General features: G+C 30.0%; 1 protein-coding gene and 1 long non-coding RNA gene across 2 annotated transcripts in view; one reads left to right on the top strand and one right to left on the bottom strand.

The window, feature by feature from the left end:
• Positions 1-27179, top strand: part of LOC142320255 (uncharacterized) — a 521142-nt gene that overhangs the window by 367727 nt on the left and 126236 nt on the right. Inside the window, exon 2 of the long non-coding RNA XR_012755328.1 lies at positions 21628-21767. This is a non-coding gene — a long non-coding RNA (uncharacterized LOC142320255). The remainder of the gene's footprint in view (positions 1-21627; positions 21768-27179) is intronic.
• The window catches only part of LOC142320254 (neuroligin-1-like), a 289299-nt gene that overhangs the window by 171863 nt on the left and 90257 nt on the right, over positions 1-27179 (bottom strand). The window contains exon 2 of the mRNA XM_075357956.1: positions 24158-24464. Within this exon, the coding sequence (XP_075214071.1) occupies positions 24158-24464 (307 nt within the window). The remainder of the gene's footprint in view (positions 1-24157; positions 24465-27179) is intronic.

The raw sequence follows: 27179 nt of genomic DNA, 5'->3' as shown, positions 1-27179 counted from the left end.
TTCCTCTTCCCACCGAACCTCACTAATTCCTACTATATAAAGTATTCAGCAAAAAATAATCTATGGTAAGCACTAAAGTACTATTAAAAAAGAATGAAAAACCTTTTATTAGTCTTGTATAATACATTATAACACACGTTTAATTTTTTTATATTCAATGGTTTCAAATTAAACATTTTCGGGCTAACGTAAACAAGATTAGAGATTCATCCTAATCTTGTTTAAAAGATTAGGTTGTTTAAAAGATTGTTTAAAACTGAGGATGATACACATCCTCAGTTTTGATATTTTTTATTCATTTAGTTACCATATTTTTACATCCAAAATAATTTATTTTTGTAAAAAGGGATGTCACAAATAATATTTTGCTTTCATAGTCGGAGAATAAATTTAGATAAAAATAAAGAGTAAAAAATTGTTTTCCTTTTAAAAAAAATTATTTCTAGTCTACTGTAGTAGACTACAGTAGTAGTTTACTGTAGTTAATAAAACTAAGTTTTTTGAAATGTCGTCGCTACTTCAGTGTTTCACTCTTTTTATTCATTACAAGAGTTGTAGATTCAAAGGAGTGATTACTGAATTAAAAAATGTATTCCACTTCTCTTTACTACAAGCCTTTATATCTTATATTATTATTTTTTCGTTGGAATTAAGACCATGATGATGCAATTTCCATGCAAATTCTTTGAAACATAAATCAAAAGCTGTTCTGTTTGGAGTACATTCGAATTTATTTTTAAGTTTACAAACCGGTACATCGATTCGATTCTGTGCGTGTAACATTCGATTCAGTAGTGCGATGAAAATTACCAGAATTGTTTGTATTGTAATAATGGTACAATATTTTACATATCTCGACTCTTTCGTGTATTGGTCATTAATTTATTAGAAAAATGAAATGCGAAGTAAATACTGGAAGTTATTTTATTACTTATTGTTTAGGCAGGTTTTTTTTTTAAGAAATATGATTGTCAGTTTCTGACTGACTTATCCTGACTACTCTAATTGGGTTGATTAGAAAGAGATTTCCTCAGATATCTTTTCTAGTTGTAGCAGTTTTCATATCCGTTTCCAACTCATTAGTTCAGAGTTTTTATGGGGTACATTAAGAATAATACAACAAATTACTGTGAAGTAATGGAGTAAACATTCAGCACCTCGTTGGTTTTTGTAGATTTTATTCGATATTGACGGTTTTTTGTGGTGAAGTTCTAGCATAAGGAGAAAAACAGTTTTTATTTTATTTTTTATGAAAGTTTGATGCTATTTTTTTTTATATATATATTTTTTTTAATTTACTAACTCACAGAAATTGTTTTGTAAATTGTAAAGTTAGAAAACTTATATCATGTAGGTGTTGTATTGTGTTTATGATAGAAACCAATGGAAAAAAGAGAGAAGTTAATCCTTGTCGCTCGACTTGTTTAAGTAAGTTAACAGTAGATTATCATGTGCTGTAACAAACAGAAAATTGTTGAATTTTAGATTCACTAAATAGCTCAGTTAAACACATTTATAAAAATAAAAATGGAAGTTCCGTTATTGATTCTTCTTGAGTTAATTGAGATGTTATCTCTAAATTAAAAACTTTAAAGTTGAGTTTTTCTCAGATCTATACCATTTAGGTATCAATCGGAAGAAAGTGCGTTGAACATGATAAAGAAGTTTTACAAATTTTACCTAAAATTATTATAACAATTAAAAATAAAGTATTGTATTTACAAAAATTGAATTTTTTATTGGTAGTATTAAATAAAAAGTAACTTTTTTCGAAGAAAATTACTAACCTTTTTTTTGGGGCGAAAAAGAATTTTCGTGTTTTCATCGCTCCTTACACCAAAATGTGAAATATAAAATCTAATATAGGCACTACGAAAACAAAATAAAAACGTTAAGTAGAAATTAAAAACAAAATTAAAACATAAACTAAAATACTGAAAACAATACAAAATCAAAAAATTAAAGTAAAACGTTAAATACAAAAATATACAACTACCGAACAAAAAAGAAAATGTCAAGAACTATTATAAAATATGTAAAACTTTAATACATTGGAGAGATGAAAATACCCGATCCAGAACTTCTTTATTATTCCCAGTATGTGAGGAAAACTCCTGGGCAATTTAAATTTACGACGCAAGGCCGCCGCATAACGCATGCAATCCACAAGAATATGGCGCGCAGTCAAGCGGCAGTTGCATCGTAACCATACCGGTGAATTTTCTGCTGACATCAGATACCCGTGTGTAGCTCTCGTATGTCCTATCCCCAATCGGCAAAGGACCACCTCCTCTCGGCGAATTTTCCTGTGAGAGAAATCCCAAGGCAACACAGTATCTTTGATATAGCGAAGTTTATTGTCGACTGTAGCAATCAAGTCGTCTTGCCACCTCGCTCCAAGTGCGTGTGCGTGACATGGTTAATAAAGTCGGTTGTAGTAACACAGGTAGTGAAGGATGGTTGACTACATGTGTCTTAGCAGCGAAATCTACACGTCCATTACCCGGAATACCCACGTGGCTAGAAATTCAGCAGAAACTAACTTGTGTGTTGCGATGGTTCAACTCGGCGATTGCTTTGTAGATTTCGGTGATGATAGGATATTTGAAATAAAAATGTTCTAAGACTTAGTGCGCACTAAATATAAGGATATGACGATATTTAGGGTCAACGATATTCACAGTCTTACTTATAGCGCATAGTTCAGCAGTAAACACATTAGTAAAACCGGGTAGACCAAACATGTAAGTTCGGTCATTAAAAATAAAGACGCATCCAACGATATCGTGCTGTTTCGACCCATCTGTGTTTACTACCGAATCCGGGTTTGTCTTGGAGAGAATATGGTGAAACATTTGTTGAAAGAAAACTGGTGATGTTGATTCTTTATTATACATAGTGAGGTCAAATGTAAAATTAGTAAAGTTAATTCTCCACGAAGGATACAAACACGGATAAATCGGAAAAATGGAAGGTGCGGCAACATTTATAATATGTAGGAAACGCCGGGTAGTAATACCAAATACCCAGAGATGAAGTATAACGTGGATGGTTTTCATATCTTCACAGATAATGTTTAATATTAAACTTTTAGTCAATATACTTAAAATATCATCAACCATAAAAAATTCTAGTTTTTCATTTAAAAACAGTTTATTTGATAATTATTATATATGAAGTTAAGAAAACGGTACAATCCTTCATTAATTTTCATTTAATTTTTTCCAGTTAAATATTGACATATTATAATATTATTTAAACTGAGTAATAGTAGTATAAGAGTTCAGTTTGATTGCTTCAACAAACGTTGATCGATAATACAGACATTATATCGTGTGTATTTTTTGTTATTAATTAGTTATGAATGAGTTTGCAAGTATTCTAAATAAAAAAATGTTTCGATTTGTCGATTTATCTGTATAATTCAATTTTACAAGTAGTAGTTTTTTCCAAACAATCATTACAGTCTACTTCTTTATGCTAATAATTTTTAATGTTTGTGGTTGAAAAAATAAATAAATAATTAAAACGAAGTGAAAAATGAGAGTTGAAACTTGATCTCCATTTTATTCGTTCAGTACTGTAGTAAGTCACTTCTTTAGAGACAGTATGTATATTTGTGTAGGATATTTATAACATTACGTTTTAGTTTTCCAATTAAAAAGTAAAATAAAATAATGAAAACGGACAGATATTAAACATACTGTAGTTTTTTCTATTTTTTAAAGGACAAAATTTTCGTGAATGAACACATGTAATTGAATATCTTATTGCCACCGTACTACAAAAAGTAAACTTACAATGTTTTATTATAAAAGTAAATGCTATGCATTAAGCCGGAAAAATGAGTTTACTTAAGACAAGGAAACTACAAAGTTTAAATTGGATAAAATTGAGAAAAGTTCTGATATTAAGCTTATAAAAGTAATCTGCTTTAGGTAATACGACTGGAGTGTCTGCTTTTGAATTAAACAGAAAAAGGAAAAAATTACGATAAAAGGAATAATAAGTTAGGGTTTAATCTATAATTAAATTTTAAAACAACAAAAATATTCTTATTCTTGTTTCATTAATTAAGAATTTTTATAAAAGAAGGTAAGAGTTACCGTAAATGGTTATTTTTATCGCCGATACAATTAATTTTTCCTTTTAAATTTAATTAAAAATTAACTTATGAAAACATCATTATTATTATTAATATTATTATTATTTTTATATTAATATGAGTAAAAATATATAAATCAGTAACGTATAATAATTATATATTATTACACTTTAATTTCGATTCCTGTTTTTGTTCCATCTGCCAAAGAAAAGGATGCATTCTACAGTATTTTTCTGTATGACGTTGTATTAAATTTTACCCCTTTATTAACAAGAAAACTTTAAAAGTTTTTCTTTTTTTAATACTTTTATATACAGTCGCATCAACAATTAAAGTCATAAAAGCGACCATCAGTGTAATGTAACCGTACCGGTAATTACATAGTCTTGAAAAAACTCAGGCCAACCATATTTGAGAGTGAGGTTAATTGAAACCCAACTATTAAAAACACCGGTATCTACGATCTAGTATTCTTTCTTTTTCTATTTAGCCTTCGGAACCAACGTAAAGTTATTACTTCAGAGGATGAATGAACATGATAATTATGAACGTAAATGAAGTGTAGTTTTGTACAGTCTCAGGTCGACCATTCCTGAGATATGTGGTTAATTGAAACCCAACCATCAAAGAACACCAGCATCCACAACTTAGCATTCAAATCCAAATAAATCAAATTTTCTTTGGTAGACGAAACAAAAACAGGAATCGAAATTGAAGTGTAATAATAATATATTATTATTATTATATGTTATTGATTTATACTTTTTTATGTATACGTATTTGTTAGGATTTGACCCTGAGAACTTCGACTTTGAAATCAGCTGATTTTACGACGATTATTTTACTACTAAGCCAACCCAATAAAGAGTAAGAGAAGTAAAACTTTTATTTAGAAGAGTTTTAACCATTACTTATCTTAATAAAATCGCATAAAAATTATTTCAAAAACAAAAAATTATTTTATTTAAAAAAAAAAAAAACAGCATTATAAATTCTTTTGAAAATTAATCATCAAAAGTCTATTTTTTTTTTGTGTTGACGTTCACAGCAGTAAAATGTAAGAAAAAAAGTTAGAAAGATAAAATAAATGTGTGTTTTAATAAAGTTTTTCAGTTGTGTAATTATAGATCTGAACATAATAGAGCCGTTTAAATATTTAATTAAATAAAATATGCTCAAGTAGGAAATAATAGTAACTATGACTTTACTTTAATTTTGTTTCCGGTACAGAACTCTAAAGTACATATGCAATAATGTGGAATAAAATTTTTAATTTCGATTACAATGAATAAATTCTCGTTTTTATCAAGTGACGACCGCATTCTAACTCTACTTCTGCGCACTTGTTAACCTACTTCCATGGCTCTTCAAACCGCAGTTACTGCAAGGCCTCTGGGCTTTAGTCGTCCCTAAGGTTTGCTTTGTTCAGTTGTTATATCTTAAACTGTCTTTATTAGTTCAATCTCCGGTTTTCTGAGGATGTTTTTATCCGAAGTATTTTCCCAACTTTAATGACTGCTACTTCATCTGCATATCATTGTAGCTTGTTTACAGATCCTAATCCTTCATTTCTCATTTTGTAAAACCGGTCAGAAATCAACGTCGATAACTGATTGTAAAAGTAAATTACCTTTTTTTTTCAATTAATTTTTTTAAGCAACAACTTTTTATGAGTGTATTGACTGATAAATCTGGATTTTTAATTGTCAAGGGATATTACTACGTTTATCCCTTTTTTAGACTTTGTAGGCTGTTTGTACAAACTAATTCTCTTGTAATTAAGTATATGGCTTTATTTACCATAATCCCTAATTTTTGCTGTTTACTTTATTAATTTAAGCATTAAATGCCCAGCTTGTAATTCATATTCTTTTAGATATGTTTGTTTGAAAACTAAACATCATGCTTTCTTTCAATGATTCTTCAACTCAGTTACTCCTACTTTTTTTGTCTTCAGTCATTTGACTGGTTTGATGCAGCTCTCCAAGATTCCCTATCTAATGCTAGTCGTTTCATTTCAGTATACCCTCTACATCCTACATCCCTAACAATTTGTTTTACATATTCCAAACGTGGCTTGCCTACACAATTTTTCCCTTCTACCTGTCCTTCCAATATTAAAGCGACTATTCCAGGATGCCTTAGTATGTGGCCTATAAGTCTGCCTCTTCTTTTAACTATATTTTTCCAAATGCTTCTTTCTTCATCTATTTGCCGCAATACCTCTTCATTTGTCACTTTATCCACCCATCTGATTTTTAACATTCTCCTATAGCACTGCATTTCAAAAACTTCTCTTCTCAGATACTCCGATCGTCCAAGTTTCACTTCCATATAAAGCGACACTCCAAGCATACACTTTCAAAAATCTTTTCCTGATATTTAAATTAATTTTTGGTGTAAACAAATTATATTTCTTACTGAAGGCTCGTTTAGCTTGTGCTATTCGGCATTTTATATCGCTCCTACTTCGTCCATCTTTAGTAATTCTACCTCCCAAATAACAAAATTCTTCTACCTCCATAATCTTTTCTCCTCCTATTTTCACATTCAGTGGTCCATCTTTGTTATTTCTATTACATTTCATTACTTTTGTTTTGTTCTTGTTTATTTTCATGCGATAGTTCTTGCGTAGGACTTCATCTATGCCGTTCATTGTTTCTTCTAAATCCTTTTTACTCTCGGCTAGAATTACTATATCATCAGCAAATCGTAGCATCTTTGTCTTTTCATCTTGTACTGTTACTCCGAATCTATATTATAGGATTATCATATTATATTTGAATATAATATATATTATTATTATTGTTATTATTATGTTATCATATTGTTTGTAAAGAATAATTTCCTTACTAACTGGATTTCTCATCTGTTAACTCCTTCTATTAGCATCTCGTCATTGGCAAGTCTAGGAATTTCATATGAAAATCCCGCACATTCTCTCGTTTTTATGATACTGTTTAGTATTGTGTTCTATTCAGATTTAATGTGTTGCATTAAATATTAAATCATAATTGTACTCTAATTTTGATTACAACAGACTTAAATGATCTCCTATGAGTTTTGAACGCTGAATTTTTATCGTTCCATAAATTAAACTTTTAAGCTTTCTAAGTACTCCTGTTTTTTTTATAATTGATGGTAACCCTTTTATGATTACTGCATGCAAAAATACACAAACAGTGTTCTGTTGCATAAAATACACAGAATTTTTTAACTGTTTACTTCCCTTAACTGAAATATGCTTGTTTCTTTTACTTACATTCTTCTTTGTATGAAATCAGTCGAAGACGACTTTCTACGCGATACTTACAAGGATATCCCCACCAGCAATTATTACATTCTTTTCGATCTCATTTTATGTCTTTTTGTAAAACAAATGTTAACTTAAGAATGAGATTTCGTTCTTTAAACGAACTCCAAGTCGACATAAATGTTCTAAAATTTCATTGAATCCTTAGCAGGATTGGTTAAATTGCGATTTTAAAAATAAACAGCATTTGTTATCAATTATTTTGTAGTTTCTAAGTGTTAAAACTGATTATACAAGTGAATAATAATTTTATACTTCTCTTGTTAGTCGTACAACAAATAGTAAAAATAAGTTTAAAAATTTTAGGAATCTAAGCAAGTAGAAAATTTATACTAATCCAAATATATTTTTGTTTTTCTAAATATAATAATTCCACTTTCTTAGCGCCTAAACTATGTCTGGTTTTTATCGCATAAGGTATGTCTGTTGTTTGTAAAACAATCGGAAAAGTAATATAGAAAAATTCTTTGTTTTAAATTTAGTAGCTTTTTAAAAAGAACATAAATAAAATGAGGAAAAAACTTTGCACTCTAACCAAATCTTTCTACGAAAAACAAACAAACAATTCTTTTATACTTCACCTACTTTGTTTCTTATATCGGTAAAAAAAGTATTATTATGATGAATTTAAATTTGGAATTATTTTAACGAATTTAAAATATCTTAAAACAGCTGAAGAACTGCATTTGTATGGTGTATCTATAATGACGTAATATTATGATATTATTAAACTCTAATATGTAGCATATATCATAGTTTCTCAAAAAAAATTCTAAAAAAAGCAAATAAATTACATTATAAAGAAAATCAAGAGCAATCTATAAGTGGTTTTTCTTATATACTAATGTGTATAAATGTTGATTTTTTAAAAATTGTATATATTTTTATTCAGCTTTGGTTCTTTACTCGTATTTGATTTAAGAAAAAGAGAAATATCATCTTGAATAAAATTTCAACCCCCTTTTTTTGGAATAATGGAAATAAGATATAAGGAGACACTAAAATGATTCAGAGTCAAATATAAAATTTTATTAGGAATTTCATTTTTTATTTAATGAAACCTTTCTTTTTAAAGTATCGCTCATAGAACGAATACTTAATCAAATATTGAAAAGATAGTTAATCTCGGAAACATTCTTATCTTTAAGTAACACTGGTAAAAAATTAAATAACAAAGCATAAAGACCGAATCCCGGCTCCAAGGGTGGTGGAACAGAAACGACATAGTCGGGACTGTTAACCTTCTGTGCCAGTTAGAGGCACACATTAATAGTTAAGATCCAGCCGGCTTATAAAAGGAAACTCCCCCGGATTGTGCTGAACTTCATTGTGGAATCCGACTGGGCGGAGAGGGGAAAAAAATAACACTGCCCAACCAAAATTAAATTTTTTATTTGGTAAATGAGAGTGAGTGGCTGATTCTTTTACTGCTTTTTATGCTGATTTCATATATGTTAATTTTTTATTCTCTCAGGCTCAGTTTTTTGTAATTGAAATGTCTTTTGATACAAAAAATGTATAGTGAACGTAGTATGACAATACATGACATGAATTTTGTAATCACTTAAATCTATTTCTTTTTTTTATTTCCTGCTGTAATTTGCTATAGTTAGAGCCCTCTTTAGATTCCAGCAGTAGACAGCTAACATTTTTGGGTTCCCCTTTCCTGGTATCGTGTTTCAATTGCAGATATCTCCTGATGAAAGCGTTCTGAATGTTCATCACTGATAGCGCCGAGATTGTTAGAAAAAAAATCCAAATTTTGTAATGTAAGAATTGGATTTTGAGTGACATGGTACACCCAAGATCTTTAAGAGTTCACTCATAAGTTCTCTGTAGTTACTGAACTTATTGTTTCCAAGGAAGTTGTTTAACACATTTTTAAATGATTTCCACGCAGCAACCTCCAAGTCATCCAAATAGTCTTCAAACGCCGGATCACTCATTACTTTTTTTTGTTTGTGGTGCAAAAAATATATCTTCCTTTATTTCAGCATCGCTTAAATTAGGAAATTTGTTTTATAGAAACTGAAACCTGCACCATTACGATCCATTGCTGCAACAGAATTTTTGAATAAACCAAGCTTAATGTGTCGTGGCGGAAGATAAACTTTTTCAGGTTTTACTAATGCCTGACTAAAATCATTGTTCTCTCCTACAGTCAGCAACTCTCTCTTTGGCCACTGATCTTTTGTGTAATGATTTTTCCTATTACTGCTGTCCCACTCGCAGAAAATGCAACTGAAAATAGTGTATCAAAGTTGCAGTCTAAGTAAAAGCGGTATTACTTCTAGATCTCCAAAAATATGCAATAAATATTTATAATACTGAATCCTGCTCAATACAACTTACATATTTTCATAAGACTCCTTCATGTCAACAGCGTATACTAATTGTATGATGGGTATTTATTTACAGTGTGAAGTAGAACAGCTTTCAAACTATGGTTGGCCGATTCAATAAAAAGTCACCATTTGTCAGGATGGTGCATGTGTCCCAAATCTTCCAATAAAGAGTCCACATCATTACAGTATACTAATTTTTCGTACTGAGAGAAGAAATTTTCAAATTCTGATTGTCACGGAAAGCACTTATTTTAGTGTTTGGTTGTAAATAATGCCATATTTTCAGCCTTGATGCCAATATTTCTACTTGATCCTTTGATAAATTTAGGTCACGAACCAGATCATTTAATTCTGACTGATTAATTAAATGGGATTCAGTATATCTAATGTCTAATTTGATCTCTTTCTTCATTACCTAATAAATCAGCATAAGATTCGACATTTACATCTTAATCTAAGTTCCATGTTGTTTCTGGTAGTACTGGAATTGGAAGCTCTAGCTATGTGGCACTGGCCGCATGACAGAGGGAATATCAGGGTATTTAACAGGTCGTCTAGTTTTAGCTGTTATTCCAGATATCTTTATTACACAAAAATAAGAGTCTGTGGTGTGAACCTTCGGTTTTCTCCAAACCATTGAAATTGCACAAATAGCATATGAGAAAATCCATTTAGTCAATCAGTTAACAATGTTACACAAAAAGAACAGCAAATTTGAGGAGCCCATAATTTGTCTTGATCAGCTAATTTACATCCAAAATATAGTTCGTATGATTTTTTATCAATGGATTTACATTTCTTTTCTGAGAAATAACATTTCATTTCTTTAACTTCATTATTTCATCACAGATGTACCAGAAATTGTTTGGATGATTAATTTAAAACTTAATTTTAACTTTTAATTAACTTAATTTTAAACTACGAGGCATTGTTAGTACATTGCAATAACTAATATTGTTTAAAAAAAAACACTTATAAACACACTAATTTAATAAATATACTCTCACTTTACTGAACATAAACACGCAAATACGAAAGCCAGCTACAAAACTGAATGTTACAGATACGAGAACTCGCACTTGAAGGAGAATTAAGAATATTTCTCTAGTTTGTACGACATTTTTATAAGTAAATATAATAACGAAGATAACTAATGAGTGGATGTCATGTTTACAGTAATATGAATACAAGAAGAATGAGTCACATTTTTGTTCAATTTTAAATAATGTGTAAATAAAAGCATGATGATTAATGGTTAACAAATCAATATGACATCGATTTACCGGACTGTAATAAATAAACAAAAGCTATTTAATTGATGAATAACATAATAACATACGTTCAAAAAATGCTACGGTTATGGAGTTCATGCATGATTCTTAATGGTAGTTACAAAAACATTGGATAGAACAATTCAGATTTCATATTTAATATCAGCATGTAAACTACTAAAAGAATCACTTATTCACTCTCATTTAACAAAATCATTGTTAATCAGTGTAATTGTTTTTGGAAAAACGTTTTCCAGCAGAATAGATTTTTAAAAGTATGTTATGAGAAGTAATAATGAAGTTAAAAAAATAATAATTATCAGAGCTTTGATGCCCGATGTAAATTGTAGAGTATTAAAAAAAAATATCAACAGTTTCACTTTTTCCAGTCACAATGTCACAAAATTTGCAGTCATTAAAAAGTAAATTACTATAAATTTGATTTTTAAGTAAAATACAAAAGGCCGAGAAACCCAATATTTTGTTAATTTTATTTTAACAGATGAGGAATTATTGAAAATCTAGAAAGCGAAAAAATGACGATTTTAAATCCCGCTTAGCCTGAACAGTATATTTTGCATCCATATGCAATTTTCACCATAATTGTCACCATATAAAAAATAGAAATTAATGACAATAAATTATTTTTTTCTACGTAGCGTTATTAGAGTTGTTTTTACATTATTGACTATGATTCGAACCCGACACCTCTGGATGAAAGGCCGAGACGCTACCGCTCGTGCCATGGAACCCGGCTGCCAGTTAGTTTTATGCATTTCTAAAGTAACGATAAATTTGTCATAACTTGATATCAAATAAAATTATTTTTTACCTTTTACACTCAATGTTGATTACAGTCAATTATAAAGACAAAAATTTTACTTAGTATTTCTTATAATTTATTTTATCTGTACCTTTTCTTTTATTCTATCCCCAAAAATGTTACATGTAATATTTATGGACAACATTTTATTTTATAATAGGTTAGCATACTATTAAATGTTGCGAATTAATACGATGTTCTCTTTCTAAAAAGTAATGAAAAATTATTGTGTAAACTTTATTTATGTACATCAAAAAAATAAATAAATAAATAAGAAAATGTATAATGCCATAAGGATAAAAAAATATTCAACCTAATTATCAGGAATGAATAATTTCATCCGTTATGAAAATAATGGGAATATTTTTAGTTGCCAGGTGTTTATGTTTTCTTTACTGGTTAAATTACTGTTGGTTTGAGATTTAATGTGAAATTAGATTTTTTCATTTAACAGACAATTGACGAATAGAAGTTACTTTTCTTTCTGTGTGTTTTTTTCTTTTTTTTTGTATTGGATTGTTAACTTAAAATAAAATCCTGCTACGAATGCCATATCAATCCTGATTAACTTGCCTTTATCGACCACATGGCTTCACTTCTGGTTTTCGTCCAATTTAAAATACTTTTAGCTATCTACTAAAAGAAAGTTTTTTCCTGACATTCTTGATTTGAAAAATAGATTAAGTAATCGATTTTAACTTTTCTGCTAAATTAATAATGTTAAGCTGTAATCATTTTATTTTATTAATAATATTTTATCAGTAAATTTTATTAATAATATTTATCAGTCAATTATATGAAGTATCTTATTTGTACGGTTTTATTTATAATAAATAAATAAATTTATTTTTCATATATCACACAAATATTAAATAAGTAGGAATTTTCTAAGTTCAAGCAAATAGTATTGGTTTTCTCTGCATAATTATTTTTTAGCGTATTCATATTACGCCTTCAGTAAAATTTAAAAGAAATACTTATCAGTAATTAAGAAATATTTAATACTGATAGTTTTATTTTAGTGATCGAAAAAGGAAGATAATTAAAATAAATGTAATAATAAATTTAGTGACATTACTGGTTAAATTCAAGTTATGATTTTCATGAAAATTAAGTTGAAAAGTTAAAGTAAACTTAAAAATGTATACTTTTCCATTGAAAATTTGTTTGTGAATAGTGTGGTTTATTTTGTAACAAACAATTTGTAAGTGAATCATATGGACACTGTATTAATTTAAAAAGATAATTAAAAAAAGGAAAATATTTAAAAGTTTTTACAAAACGGTATAAATTTAATACAAAATAACTTTGAAACAACACTTCTTAAAAGAAAAAAAAATCGTTTGGTAATAACTACCACATAAAACTTAATAAGAGAAAGTTTTAACGGGTTTTCAGAAAACATGTAGCCTTTTTTTAATTCGTAATTTATGAAGTAATGTCTTTTTTTTTATTTTTCCTGTTTAGCCACTAGTAACTACCGTTTAGATAATACTTCAGAGGATGAATGAGGATGATAATATGTATGAGTGTAAATGAAGTGTAGTCTTGTACATTCTCAGTTCGACCGTTCCTGAGATTTGTGGTTAATTGAAACCCAACCACCAAAGAACGCCGTTATCCACGATCTAGTATTCAAATACGTGTAAAAATAACTGGCTTTACTAGGACTTGAACGCTGGAACTCTCGACTTCCAAATCAGCTGATTTGGGAAGACGCGTTAACCACTAGACCAACCCGGTGGCTGATATTTTTGTACTTTAGTTTTATATAACTGTACTAATTCATATAACTGTAGTTTCAGTATTTTTGAACTCTACGGAATATGGGTTTTCTCCAGCCAATCGGTCATATCTTTTCTCCTGGAGTTAGAATACGGCACTTCATCAATACCTGCATTGTAATAAGGGGGCGTTATCAACAACTACTACTGACATACCAACCCGGTGGGTATGAAGTAATGTCTATTTTTTTTTTTTCAATTCGCCAATACACATTTTTGAAACCACGACGTAGTATAATGAATTTTTTTATTTATTTTTTAATAATTCTTTATTAAAAAAATAAGGAAGATGTGATAATTAATTTATTACTGTTATAATTACAACATTTTATAAAATTTTAATTTAAACGCTTTTTTTGAATATATATTATATTGCTTTTTTATCAAGAAATACACATTAAACTGCAAAATTTATGAATTTAAACGGCCAATAAATTGTTTTCAAGTTTATATAGCAGGCATCCATATTTTTAGGGAATCCCATGACTGATCATTTCCAGGTTCGAGTTCTGAATGAATTATTTTGAATTCTATCGTATAATGAAGGAATAAATAAAAAAGTGTAAAAGGATAAAATTGAGGTATAAAAAAAAATACACAAAATAAAATATTAAGTGGTTGTACTATTATCTTTCATAAAGTCTCTTAAATATGGACATTAATTTAAAATAGTTAGCTAAAAACGTGCAATTTTTGTTCTATTTTTATTTAAATAATTTTTGGTATATGTAGCACGTTTTCCTAGGTTTTTTTGGAGTTTTAAAAAAAATTAATCATTTTCTTCCATTGTTAGAAAGAGTTGAAAGGAATGGGCTTTAGTTAAAAGTAAAATCTAGTTTCTGAATTAATTTCTTAAAAATGGCAGTATTATTTTTGTGAAATAATTGTGGGCAATTTCTGTAAAAGTATCAGTAAATGTTTTATGGGTTTTAATAATTGTTTGAATACTTCTAAGGAAAAGCTGTAAGAAATAATTAATGAAGAGTTGAAATACCTTTGCATTTCTCTTCTCATTTTATTACTAATAAATTATTTATTAATGCATATAATTCCCAGATATATAAAGTGTTTTAATTAAATCAGAACTGATTAATGAATAGACAGTATATATATATATATATATATACTGTAAAGGGATTTTGATTGCGTTGAGAGCTTCAAAGAATTTCTATTTTATCTTTTATTATTTTTATTTATGTTAATCTCTACTCTTAATTTATTTTAATGTTATTCTTTCTTTATCTATTAAACACTATTATTCTATTTAATATATTAGCAGACGAATGAAACTTGACATGGTAATTTTGTTAAATTAGATAAATGAGTAAAACATCTTATCTTATTAGGTTATTTTTTATATTAAATTAGAAAACTGTACTGCATGTTTATTCCTGTCCTGCGTCATACAATAGGTGTAAAATTTATATTAAACTAGCGGGTAAGGGCTCCCGTCTCCCACCTTCCTCCCATCTTTCTGGACCTCCGCTGTATTCGATATCCTCATGGTTGTGAAAATAATACTGATAAATAACAATGATACTATAAAGTATTCACAAATAACTTAAAACGAAACTAAATTAAAAAAATACAAAATAGTAGTAACTAAAGTAAACAGAATTTTAACGAGGAAAACCTCACAATCACAATTTCATCCTTAGGAGGCTAGGACCTCGATTTATGGCTTAAAAATCTTTCTTGAGATTTATTGGATACAAATGTATCCTAAAAATGTGTAAGCATTCTATAGGTGTGATGCTTTCTCAAACAGACCGTCAGAACCTATCATAAACGTTTGCGTTTATATAATAGGTATTTTGAAATATCAAATTTTATAATTATTTGATATTTAAAAAAAAAAGGATCAACCGTCACGATTAAAAGAATTTTTTCTAAACTAAAAAAGCAGAGAAGATTTAGTCACTCTAGTCAGAGAAGATTTAGCAGAGAACTTCAGTCACTCTTTGTGCTTTAGTAAAAACTTCTTTTTTTTTGAAATGGGAAATAAGCCTTAAAAAATCTGATGTGGACACCGCACGACTTTCTTGTACGCCTTTAAAATTAAACACATTTTTTAAAAAAATAAAACGTATATAAAATTTTATTTCATTAATAACTTAGGTTTATTATTTTTTTTGTTTATTGTTATTATTGAATTATTATTTATCGTAAAACATTTTTTTTTTAGAGGTTAATATTTATTAATAAATCAATATATTTCAATTAAAAAAAAAAAAAAAGTGAAGTCTGATTCGAACCGAAGTGCCTTCCCCTTGTAAGATCCAAATATTTCATTAATTGTAATTTTATCTGGCTATAACTTTGGAATTAATGAAAATAAGTACCAATTATGATATATCGTTAAAAATTCCTCGATGAGGGCTTATTCCTGCAGTTAAGAAAAAGTCCAAAATCCAAAAATCCAAATATTGGATTTTGGACTTTTTCTTACGTGTAATCGTTTTTGAGTTATGCGTGATGCATACTTACGTACAAACGTCACGCCGAAACTAATCAAAATGAGTATTTCTGTTGAAATCTGAAAACCAAAATTTTTCGCGATCATAGTACTTGTTTTACTTCGTACAAGGAAGAAAAAAGGATTTATTGAACCTTTACCGTTTTAAAGATAATTTAGTATATAATGACGAATGTAAATAATTTTATTCTTGCAAATTTATCTACCCATCAACATGGACCTAATTAATAAATTCTACTAATAAAAAACCAAATTAAGTACTATGTACTAAGCAGCAGCTAGTACTTATTTCTAATAACTAGAGGTATTAAAAACCTTATTATTCATACATAGTTTATGCTTAAGGTAACCCATATTTTATTATAATTTATTGTATTAAGCCGTCAAGGTTCTTAATCTTTAAGCCCAGGGGATAAGTCCTTAAATAATTTTTAATGGGACCCCTCTGTTAAACTTAATTTACACTTAGCAAAATGAATTGATATATTTTCCTTTTATTTTTCTCATTTAAAAATTTTTTTTTGGTTGATGATATCACATATAAGCTCGAATTTATTTATTTTGTAACTTTTTAACTTGGTCTATTAAATTATATTTTATTCATTCTTTATATTTATCATTTCACAAATATATGTTAAGTACATGAATTATAAAACTCATTGGTCTTTTCTACTTTCTATTTTTTATTCATTATTAAAAAATATTTTCTAAATATAATAGTGCGGAATGTCGCAATAATTATTACTAAAAGAAACAAAATCAAAGTTTTCGGTATTTTTTTTTCTTTTTAATGAAAGAGTATGCATCAACAGCTATTAGCCTGGTAGAAATTGATTGCGTATGAAAAGATGACATGCCTGACCAGGATTCGAACCCGGGAGAATCGCTTGAAATTCTGTGACGCTACCTTCTTAACCGCGGAGGTCGGCTAATACGATAATAACTAATTAATAATGAAATTTTATATAAAAATATAATGGAATACAGTTAGGAAAAATTCATGTTTAAAGTTGATCCAGTAGGTTCAACGTTATAAATTTATTATTTAATTATTTGTTTAGACAAAATACTATATGACGTCGAAACCCCGAAAGTATAATAAGCTCGGTCGTTGCCAGGAACCAGACAGTTACACACTCTCTCACAAGACACTTTTATAAGATTCTCTCTCCGACATTCTCTTTCATTCAGACAGCCGTGGTCAACATGGATAGGAAGCAACAAGGTTATCAGAGCCCATCCTAGGATCGTCCACCTACACAATTCCATCATTGTTTTTGACGGATTTTAAACGGTTGCCATCAAGATAAACTGCTCCAGCCTGACTCGACTTCGTGGCTAATAAAAACAATTATCCTTTTTTATTATTAAAAAGGTCATTTCACAAATATAATTCACCATGAATGGTACCACAACCCTGGAAGCAGGACTTTTTTTTTATTTATTTTAAATCTAAGAATTTTTATAATATTTTTTTTTTCCAGTATTAACGATCATAATTTAATTTCTTTTCTCTTCTTCAAATTTAACTTCTTTTCTTCACACTATTCTTTTCTTAACTATTTTTTATTGAATCAATAAACATGTAACGCTTAATATTTCATCATGGGCATACCATTTTTTTTTTTTTTTTTTTTAATTAAATATATTACCTCAAATCCCATCATATTTTTCATTGTAATGAATATATGAATAATAATTATATTATTTAAAATTTCATGCTGAATAAATAATTTTTAATTCCCAAAAACCAGTTTATTATATTTCTAATAAAAACTTTTGAATTAATTTGTGATAAGATCTTGGCCTACCAAATGCATTACATAGTGTAATCTTTCCTTACCTGTACATAATTAATGATTTCAGGAGTGGATATGCCATAGGACTGAATTCCAAGTTTTGATAGAATAACAGGTAGAATTTCGGATTTATCTGTTTACCCTTATGTTTATTTAGTTAAGACCACTAATATCTTAATATAATTTTAATCGCAATTTTAAGTAACATATTCTGCATATCTTGTATTTTGATTTCTGAACGAATGTAATTAGTCATGCTTACGTTTGTTGCTTCATCAATTCCTTGAATACCGTTGTTTAATCTAATAGATACCTACTCGTGTTCTCTCATCCCTCATACTTATGTTAGATATTAGTAATGTGGAGTATGTAAACATATATGCAGAATTCGCTAATTGAGTTTACGTATTACAGCTGAAAATATGCTTCGATACTAATAGAATGGATAACGGAATGAATATCTATTAGTAAATAAGCTACACATAAAATATGTAGTATACATATTGTATATATATATATTTTACTGAAGGCTACTAATGTGCTTAAGGAGTTTTTATCAACGATATTTCAAAACAGCCCCACTAACAGTTGTATGATCCCAGAGAATTACTTCATGTTTTCATCAGATCAAATCTTCAGCTATCACCATTATTTCTTTATTTCATAGCATTCAGTCTTAAGGATGACATTCCGTGTAAGGTTCTAGATAATGTGGAACCTTTCGAATCTACGTATGCAGTATACTATTTCATCTAGTTCCAATTAAAATTTATTTAATAAAATTTCTATTAGTAATAAACTCTTAATATTTTCATTCTGCAAAGAATTAAACAAGTAAAAATGTATTATTTTTTACTCGGCTTTTAGGTTAAAATATTGTTTGATGCGATACGTCCACTAATCACAATTAATGATTTTTATAGCCTGTTAGTATTTTCAGTAATTAAATTGAGATTTAAAGGAAAATTGAAAGAAGAATAATGAATTTGGTTCATTCTATGAATAAAAGAAAGAAAAATCTATTGTTGACCAGTATTTTCTGGAACTGCTCGTTAAATTAGATATAATGGTAAATATTGTTTATTTGTCATCTATTTATATTTTCATTATTATTTCTTCTTTTACCATCTACATATATTTACAGATTTTCGTATATACTTTTTCCACTGTACCAACTTTGGTAATCACTTTACTATCGAAAGACCATCAAGGTTTAAATTTTAAATAACATTTTCATAAACGGTCTTGATTGCAATCATGTTTTTCTGTTTATATTAAATGTGGTAGTAAGACGTTGTATTTAAATACTTACACTCAAAAAATGTATATTAAATCTGTTTCTCTTGTAATATAATTAGATCGGACAAACTTCTTAATAGCTAACCTCTACATAAATTTATAAGTAAGTTAGTTTTAATAACAATATGTTTTACGTGATTTTTTAAATTAAATACCTGGAATTATAAATTAAACTGTACAAATAAATAAATAAAGTTATTAAGATATTAGATCGTCAACAAATATATTTCAGTGTTAACATTCCTCTTCTTTTTCCTTAACCTTCATTCCTCTTTTAACCGGCTCATTCAGAATTTCATGTTTTTCCTTAATAAAGTTTATTAACTGTTAATAGTAGCAAGCAGTATTAAATTATTAAAGATTAGTTAAAAATATAATTCTTATAGTCATCATTAGGGAGAATTGTGCTGTGATAACCACACTCTGGTTCCAAATGATGTTAGTTGTTTTTTGTTTTTTTTATTATTATGAAAAAAACAAATATTGATTGCCCGGTTTATGTTTCCCTTATAAGAAAATATTTTAATTAAATCTCGCTTGAAAATGTGAAATCTGTTAAAAAATATTACAGAAAATTAATAAATCTGAAATCGAAATCCGCTTGCCTGTAGGAGTGCAGAGTGGAAACTATCGAGTCTGAAAATTCTATACCCGTTTTTCAAGCGTAAATTTTTAATGCCACTAACAATTTCAATTCGCAACGGTTTATCTACCGATATGAATAATTCATGTGTCATTTTATTCACAAGAAAAGACTTATAAATGTATCTAATAAAACATTATTTGATAAAACTAATTTACGGAACTATTAAAGAAATTTAATGGTCACCATATTGGTTTTACAAAAATTATTTTTTTTTTTGTGGTTGATGTAGGGTACATACTGTATAATTATTAAATTTTTATGATGAAAAAAGGGAAAATAAAGCAAAATATGGCATATAAATACACACACACACAAACACAAGTTTGGCTGACACTTCCAGGATATTCCATATTTAGTAATTGCGGGGGAAAAATAAATTGGCGAACAGATTGAAAATGAAGTCAAGTAGGGGATTTATCTACATGTACTTTTCTGTTTCCTTTGATGTTCTGAATATGTCGCTTAAGTTTCGCCAACACCTGCCAAGATATCCTGTCAAGGAAGAAATAAAACAGAAAAATGAAAAGGGTGTTGCCCACATGTCAAATAAGGTTGAAAATCATGTCAAAACTGGGATATATATATATAGCCAAATATTTGTGCTAATTACAACTTTTAGGCGAAGAGTTTAGATAAGAGGTAAAATATGTTTACACATAATGTTGAATGCACTTCCTCCCTCTCTTCCCTTCCAACCACCCTTCCCTAACGCCGACTGGGAATTTGGAAATTTTGGAGTTTTAAATTACTTTTATAGCGCTTTCATGATACTAAAGCCCAGTTTTCTATAACCTCCATACAAAAAGTAAAAATTAAAAATAACGAAAACTATTCGTCTTTCTTTTTAATTTTTCCAAAGCTTTATTGTCACCAATTTACTATGTTCAGAAATTTTTTTAAGTAATTTTTGAAGAGGCTATGTTGACCCAGTCAGATTATATTAATCAAAATTCATGCAATATAGGTCTGCAAACGTACATATATTATCCGGAAATTAATATGATTTCTTTTTAGTTTTTGAACTCAGGGATTCGTGAAATGTTTATAAATACATAAAACCCGACATCGAAATAGTTGACTGATCTATATACTTTCCCTTTACAGCTATAGATAATATATATCAGCAATAGAACTATATTTGGGAAGTAAGAATATTATTCAATATACAAAATAACCCCTATTACTGGTTCCGTAATAGAAAATCCACTACCATGATTAAGTCTTTTCATTCATAAAATAAATATTATCTTTTCGTTCAAGAGATACGTAATAACATTCCGTTTATTTTAATACTATATAACTGCAAAATTTTGTTTGTGATCGTAAAATTTGTATATTAACTTTGGTATTTTTAATTTTTTTTTTTTATGAATACTTTATTTTTTCCATTTCTGCTGGATATCTTAATCAACTGTAGTTAGGAATTTTTAATTTAATTATGTACACTGATTGTGTCCATTCAGTTTCAGAACATTGGCCGAGAAATCCGATCGTTCTGAAAGATATCATCACGATCGTTAGTATTCTGCGTCTTAGCGCGGCGTTAACACTACTTTCTTTAGCTTATGATTTTTAGGAATTCGTTCAAATGATTTTGAGTAAATATTAATATTTATTTGTTTTAAAGTTTAAAGAATAAAATAATTTTTTACCTACCATCTATTCTAGGGTAGATTATTTTTACATTAAATCACTCACTTTAATTAAACTCACACCCAAAATTATAGGTACTGCATTTTTTAATACACTTTCTTTTTTCTGTTTAGCCTCCGGAACCACCGTAAGGTATAACTTCATAGGAGTAACGAGGATATTCGAATGTAAATGAAGAGTAATCCTGCCCAGTCTCAGGTCGACCATTCCTAAGATGTGAGGTTAATTGAAACCCGACCACCAAACAACACCGGTATCCACGATCTAGTATTCAAATCCGATTTTTTCTGTTTTTTTTTTTTTTTTTAATACACTGTTATTAGTTTTATTGTGTTAAATAGTTAGGTATATTTTGTAAAATAAATAATTTTTTTGTTCTCCATTTGGAAGTATGCTCACGACATTAGTGTAATTAGAATTAATTATTAACAAATCATCAGAAGCAAATATGTTGCTAAATTCAAACGGAAAAATTATAAGCATATTAAGTTTATAAAAACTAATCTTTAACAGGATTTTGTGGGAAAAAAAAACATGTTGCTTGCATTTTAAATGCACCAAATTAATCAATTACAAATTTTTTTTTCCAAGCAATAAAAAGTAAATTCTTATCGTTACATTCAATTAATTAGAGATGTACTTAATGAATATTTTGCTTACATTTCCTATATATAAGGAATAATTTTTTCTCTATTTGTATAAAAATAATTCAATCATTATATTCAAAAGCATATTAGAAAATGTTCAGACAAATATTTTTTTTGTAAAAAGAGATTAGACTACAAAATTTATGTAATACATTTTGGAAGCTGTTTGTGTTCTTCGTTTGAAAATAAATGGAGCGAAGGGTTTACGTATGGCAGCCTGATATGGACCGAACTAGAAGAAGCCTTATCGAAGGCTTTTAAGAGATGTCACCTTTGACATAAACTACTTGCCCTACCAACATACCTGCTAAAGGAGCGGTCGATAACGGAATCTGTTCTCAGATAGCATTTCCATTGTTCTTTCTGCTTGGAAAATATGACCCTCTATTTTCTGAGGCATGTTAGGAAATTTCTATAGATGTGTTAGAAAGCACATATATCACCTTTTTTATTCACCAAATATTGTTTCAAATTCAGTGAATTGCGTTACTTGACAATTCGTTTTCGGTTGACATGCTTTGGTATAAATAATAAAATGTAAAACAAATAAAACTTTGTAAAAATTATATATTTATAGATGATTGTTTTTAAAAAGAGAAAAAAAATTAAAATTACAAATTTTTTATAAACCCATTTGTGTACTTTACCCTTAATTTTTTTTGTGTTTAAACGCATGCAAAACTTTGTGTTGAGAATGATCACATTCGTTGCGTACTTCAAACCATATTTATACAAACATAAATTTATGTAATTTTAACCGTAAATAAGTTCGTATTTTAATCATTATTAGCATTTTAGATCTTTTAAATGTTTACTACTACCTTTCCTATATTTTGTACCTTTTATTTCTTCTTCTACTCCTACTTTAATTAACTCTTCTCTTCTCATGACATTTATTAGGCAATTTCTATTATTCTTCCCTATGTTGATCGATTAAGCTTTTATTCAAATTTTTTTCCTCACTACTTTTACATTGTTCATCCCGTCTATTTAATTTTTCCTTTTATGAAGACATTAATTGGCTCATTTTCTGCTAACTTCATACTTTTATTTTGTTACAAACTGTACTTACTTGAGACTTATATTTTCGTACGGTGCAACGACAAAAGGTTTCTAATTTTGAAATAATTCTGTATTTTGAGCGTTTCTATAGTTCATCTTCTGTAAGAATAGATTCATTTTCGAGCCTTATAAAATTTATTTTTCTTCCTTCAACACTGAGTCTTTAATTTTTGTAATGTTTGGCTTTCCCAACAATTATTCAGGGAGTGTAAGTATAAATTGTCTGGATTATGAATAGTATATATTTTTTTAAGTTTTTCTGTTGATCGGTTTAAATTACATTTTTCCTTGTGCGAAAGTACGAAAGAGCAACGTGAGAAAAGACTTCCTTAAAAAAATTGTCGAAGACATCTTTGGATACTTTCCAGAATTTTTTCATTCAAAGAGTTAAATTTAATTACATTCACTTATAGTGTTAACAGATTAATTAAAGTTGAGATTTTATATTCATAGTCTACTAACTACGTTATATTTTTATAATTAAAACGTTGTTATCTGCCACTTACTGGAACCATAGAAAAATATTTGACCTGGTCCTAACTGTAATTTCCTTTCCGTATTTACTTGTGACAAACTTTATTAACAATACGTTGAAATTCTTAGGGAGCTTATCCACTTTGTATCTGTTTTGATCACGAGTCAGTGGAACGGTAGTAATGGATATTAGGTAGTTGAAAGTGTATCTGGATCTCTCTATACTGAAAATTTAGAAACAGCTGCGTTATTACGAACGCAAGATGTAATGTCTCCCTTAGGTGTAATGAAATTAAAATTAATGCAAAAACTTTTTTTCCACATTTTTTCTCAAAATAATCTAAAAGATATATATTAAATAAAAGAAGGCAACAATAATAATTATTTTATAGATAATGTTCGATAATTGTAATCTTGTCTTTAATATTTATGAAATTTATTATTACAAAATAGTACTTACCACTGCCAGGAATGTAAATGTTGAGATGTAAGCAGTCTTCGCTTTGATTCCTTAAAAGGGGAACTAATCGTGACAAATGCTGATAACGGCCGCGTGGGATTCGTTCTAAAGCTGCAGTTACATTCGCCAGGTCTGGTGGTCGCTGGGGGCAAACGGGAGGCATCGTATCGGCTAATTTTGTTCCTTTCCATCTTATTGGTTTGCCTGCCAACCGAAATCGATTTTCTTCTATTGGCGGCGCAGCGTAAGGCACACCTAAAAATGCTTCCACTGGTTCTAGGTGACGAGAGTTCAGCTCTAGAATTACCTGAAAAAGAAAATAATTCTTTAAGAAATAATTGAAAGATATAAAATGAAACAACTACGTAATAACCCACTATAAACATATATGCTATTTTCTTTTAAATACAGTATTTAATTCAAGTTCTTTCTTAAAAATTCGGTACATATTTTTTGTAAATTAATCCACTCTCTCTACAGACTGATGGCTACTTATAAATATGTTTAAAGTTTTATAAATAATATACTTTATATATACATAAGTATATAATTTATATACACACATATATATACTTATAAATAGGTTTCGTCCAGCAAGTTATAAAACGGATATAGGGGATGACCTTACTGAGGATATTATTTTAGTAAAGAAGGGAAAATCGGATATGATGAAAATCAGGGTTAGAAGTTTATCTACGAAGAGGGTGGATATACTGAGAAATCTAGGCACCAAAATAGAAAATGTGGTTGTAACAGAAGAACACGATTGGAGAACAACGGTATTTCACATCAAAGGGATGGACTCATATACCACAGCGGATGAGATAGTAAAGGCGATTCGTAAAGAGATAGGAGCAGATACACCAGTCAGGGTGTGAGGGGTGAGACCGGTTTATGGGGCGACCTAAAAGGCAACCATTTACCTTCCGGTCCGAGAAGCCAAAACACGGGCAAACGGGACCAGATAATTCTGGGATGATATTTTTGTAGAATAGAACCCCAAGTCGATGACCTGAAGTGATATATACGTTGGAGGATTGGAGAAGCGTCGACGAATTGCAAAGGACACAACAGGGCCAATCTCTGCTTTAATTGCGGGGAAGCAGGCCACAAGATTGGTGAATTCGTAGGACCGACAAAGTGCCTAAACTGTGGTGTAAGAGGACACCGAACCGGTGACCGGGAGTGTGAACATCATCGAGTATGAACTGCCAGATTAATGGCAGTTAACATATATAGCATAACTTCAGATTAAAGTTGGCAGAAGGTCAGTCGTACATAAGTTAGTGTGGGATGTTACGATGGAGAAAGGTATCATCGACTTTATTTTGGTAGAGGAACAAAACCACAAGAAGGTCTCTAGAAGCTGTCTAGTTGACGAAGAGTGTAACGTAGCAATAATGAATATTACCAATCACTTCGCTATATTGGATGGCACAACTGGCAAGGGAATTGTGGCAGTGAAGTTAAATCCTTTCACCCTAGTGAATGGCTACATTTCCCCAAACTACAATGATTTGGAATTTGACAAGGTCTATTTGGGCCTGGAAGCGGTAATCAGAGAGGCCGGTTGTCGTCTCTGGTAATTATAATGAAAAATGTGTTCAGTTCCGTGGGGGGAACAGGTTGACCCGTCAAGGTTTTAAACTGGCTGCCCTTCTCGGAATTCTAAATTTGTCTGATATAAAAACGCCGAGAGCAAGGACTTTCATTGGACACGGAGAAGATTCCACTACGGTAACAAAGTTCTCGAGGTGCCTAAGCGGGCTTTGCTTTCTGACTTGTTGGAAGGTGGTTTTGGTGAGGATGGTCTTAAAATCAGGAAAGGATCCGATTGAGGTCAGCAGTTATCGACCTATCAGTCTCTTGCCGCTGGTCGGCAAATTGTTTGAAAGACTGGTTGTGGAACGGCTCTGGGAAAACATCGATATGAACTCACTTCTAAACCAAGGCCAGTATGTCTTCATGAAAGGTGTTGGCACCGATGATTGCATCTTAAATACTCTTGCCGAGGTAGAAGGCGCTGGCTGTAAATAAGTTTTGGCAATTTTTATTGATATAGAGGCAGCATTTCCTTCTTTGTGTTGGAGTTCTTTCATGTACGACTTGGAACGCCAAAATGTTCTCGTAGCCCTGCCGGGCGTAGAACGTGATTACTTGTCTGACCGCAAGGCTCTGTTTATGCGCACCTAGTTCTAGAAAAGTCCGTCACCAGGGGAAGCCCGCAGGGCTCCGTTCTCAGTCCCTTGTTGTAGAATTTGGTATTCGACCGATGTTTGGCATTGACATTTCCAGATGGGATCACGGCCCAGGCTTTCGCCGATGACTGTCTCCTGTTAGTTCGTGGTAACTCACGACCACAGGTAGAAGATCGAGCGTAGACGGCTTTGTCAACCGAAGAGGGCTGGATGGACATTCAAAATTAAAAAATTTCTATGCCCAAGACGAAGTTAATGCTTCTCAAGGATGCAGGAAAATTATCGTACAGTCGAAACCCCCACCTTAAATATAAAGGCTGTGTAATCAGCCGAGTGAGAGTTCATAAGTACCTAGGTGTTTTGTTTGTTGAGAAGTTGCTGTTTAGCAACCATATAAGGCAAGTAGCGACGGACACCTCTCAGTGATGCACAAAATTAGGAGAATTGTCAAACTATGGGTTGTCTGGCAGTCAAATTTACATGGTGTACCGAGGTGCCTCGAAAGCATGATCTCATACCCGGCGCCCGTCTTTGGTGCATAACTTGGATATGAATGGAGCACTTGTTCAAAATTTAAGGAGTGCCAGCGCAGAGGCTTAATTGTGTGCACTGGTGTTTTTAAAACAACCTCCTGCGATGCTACCACTGTTTTGGGAAAGGCTTTCCCAGTCAATTTAGCGGTGAAAGTTCGGGCAGCCATGTGGCCGAGGTATTTGGGATGCGGTTTCGGGCCGACTCAGTTCCGGAACGGAACGGAGATCACAATGCACCGGATAAAATTTCGTTCAGTTTCTCATCTCCTGCCTGCGGAAGAGGCTGTAGAA

The sequence above is a fragment of the Lycorma delicatula genome, chromosome 2 (genome assembly GCF_047948215.1).
Source record: "Lycorma delicatula isolate Av1 chromosome 2, ASM4794821v1, whole genome shotgun sequence".
Taxonomy (NCBI): Eukaryota; Metazoa; Arthropoda; class Insecta; order Hemiptera; family Fulgoridae; genus Lycorma; species Lycorma delicatula.
The sequence above is the reverse complement of the archived record's forward strand: the minus strand, read 5'-3'. Positions and strand labels throughout refer to the sequence as shown.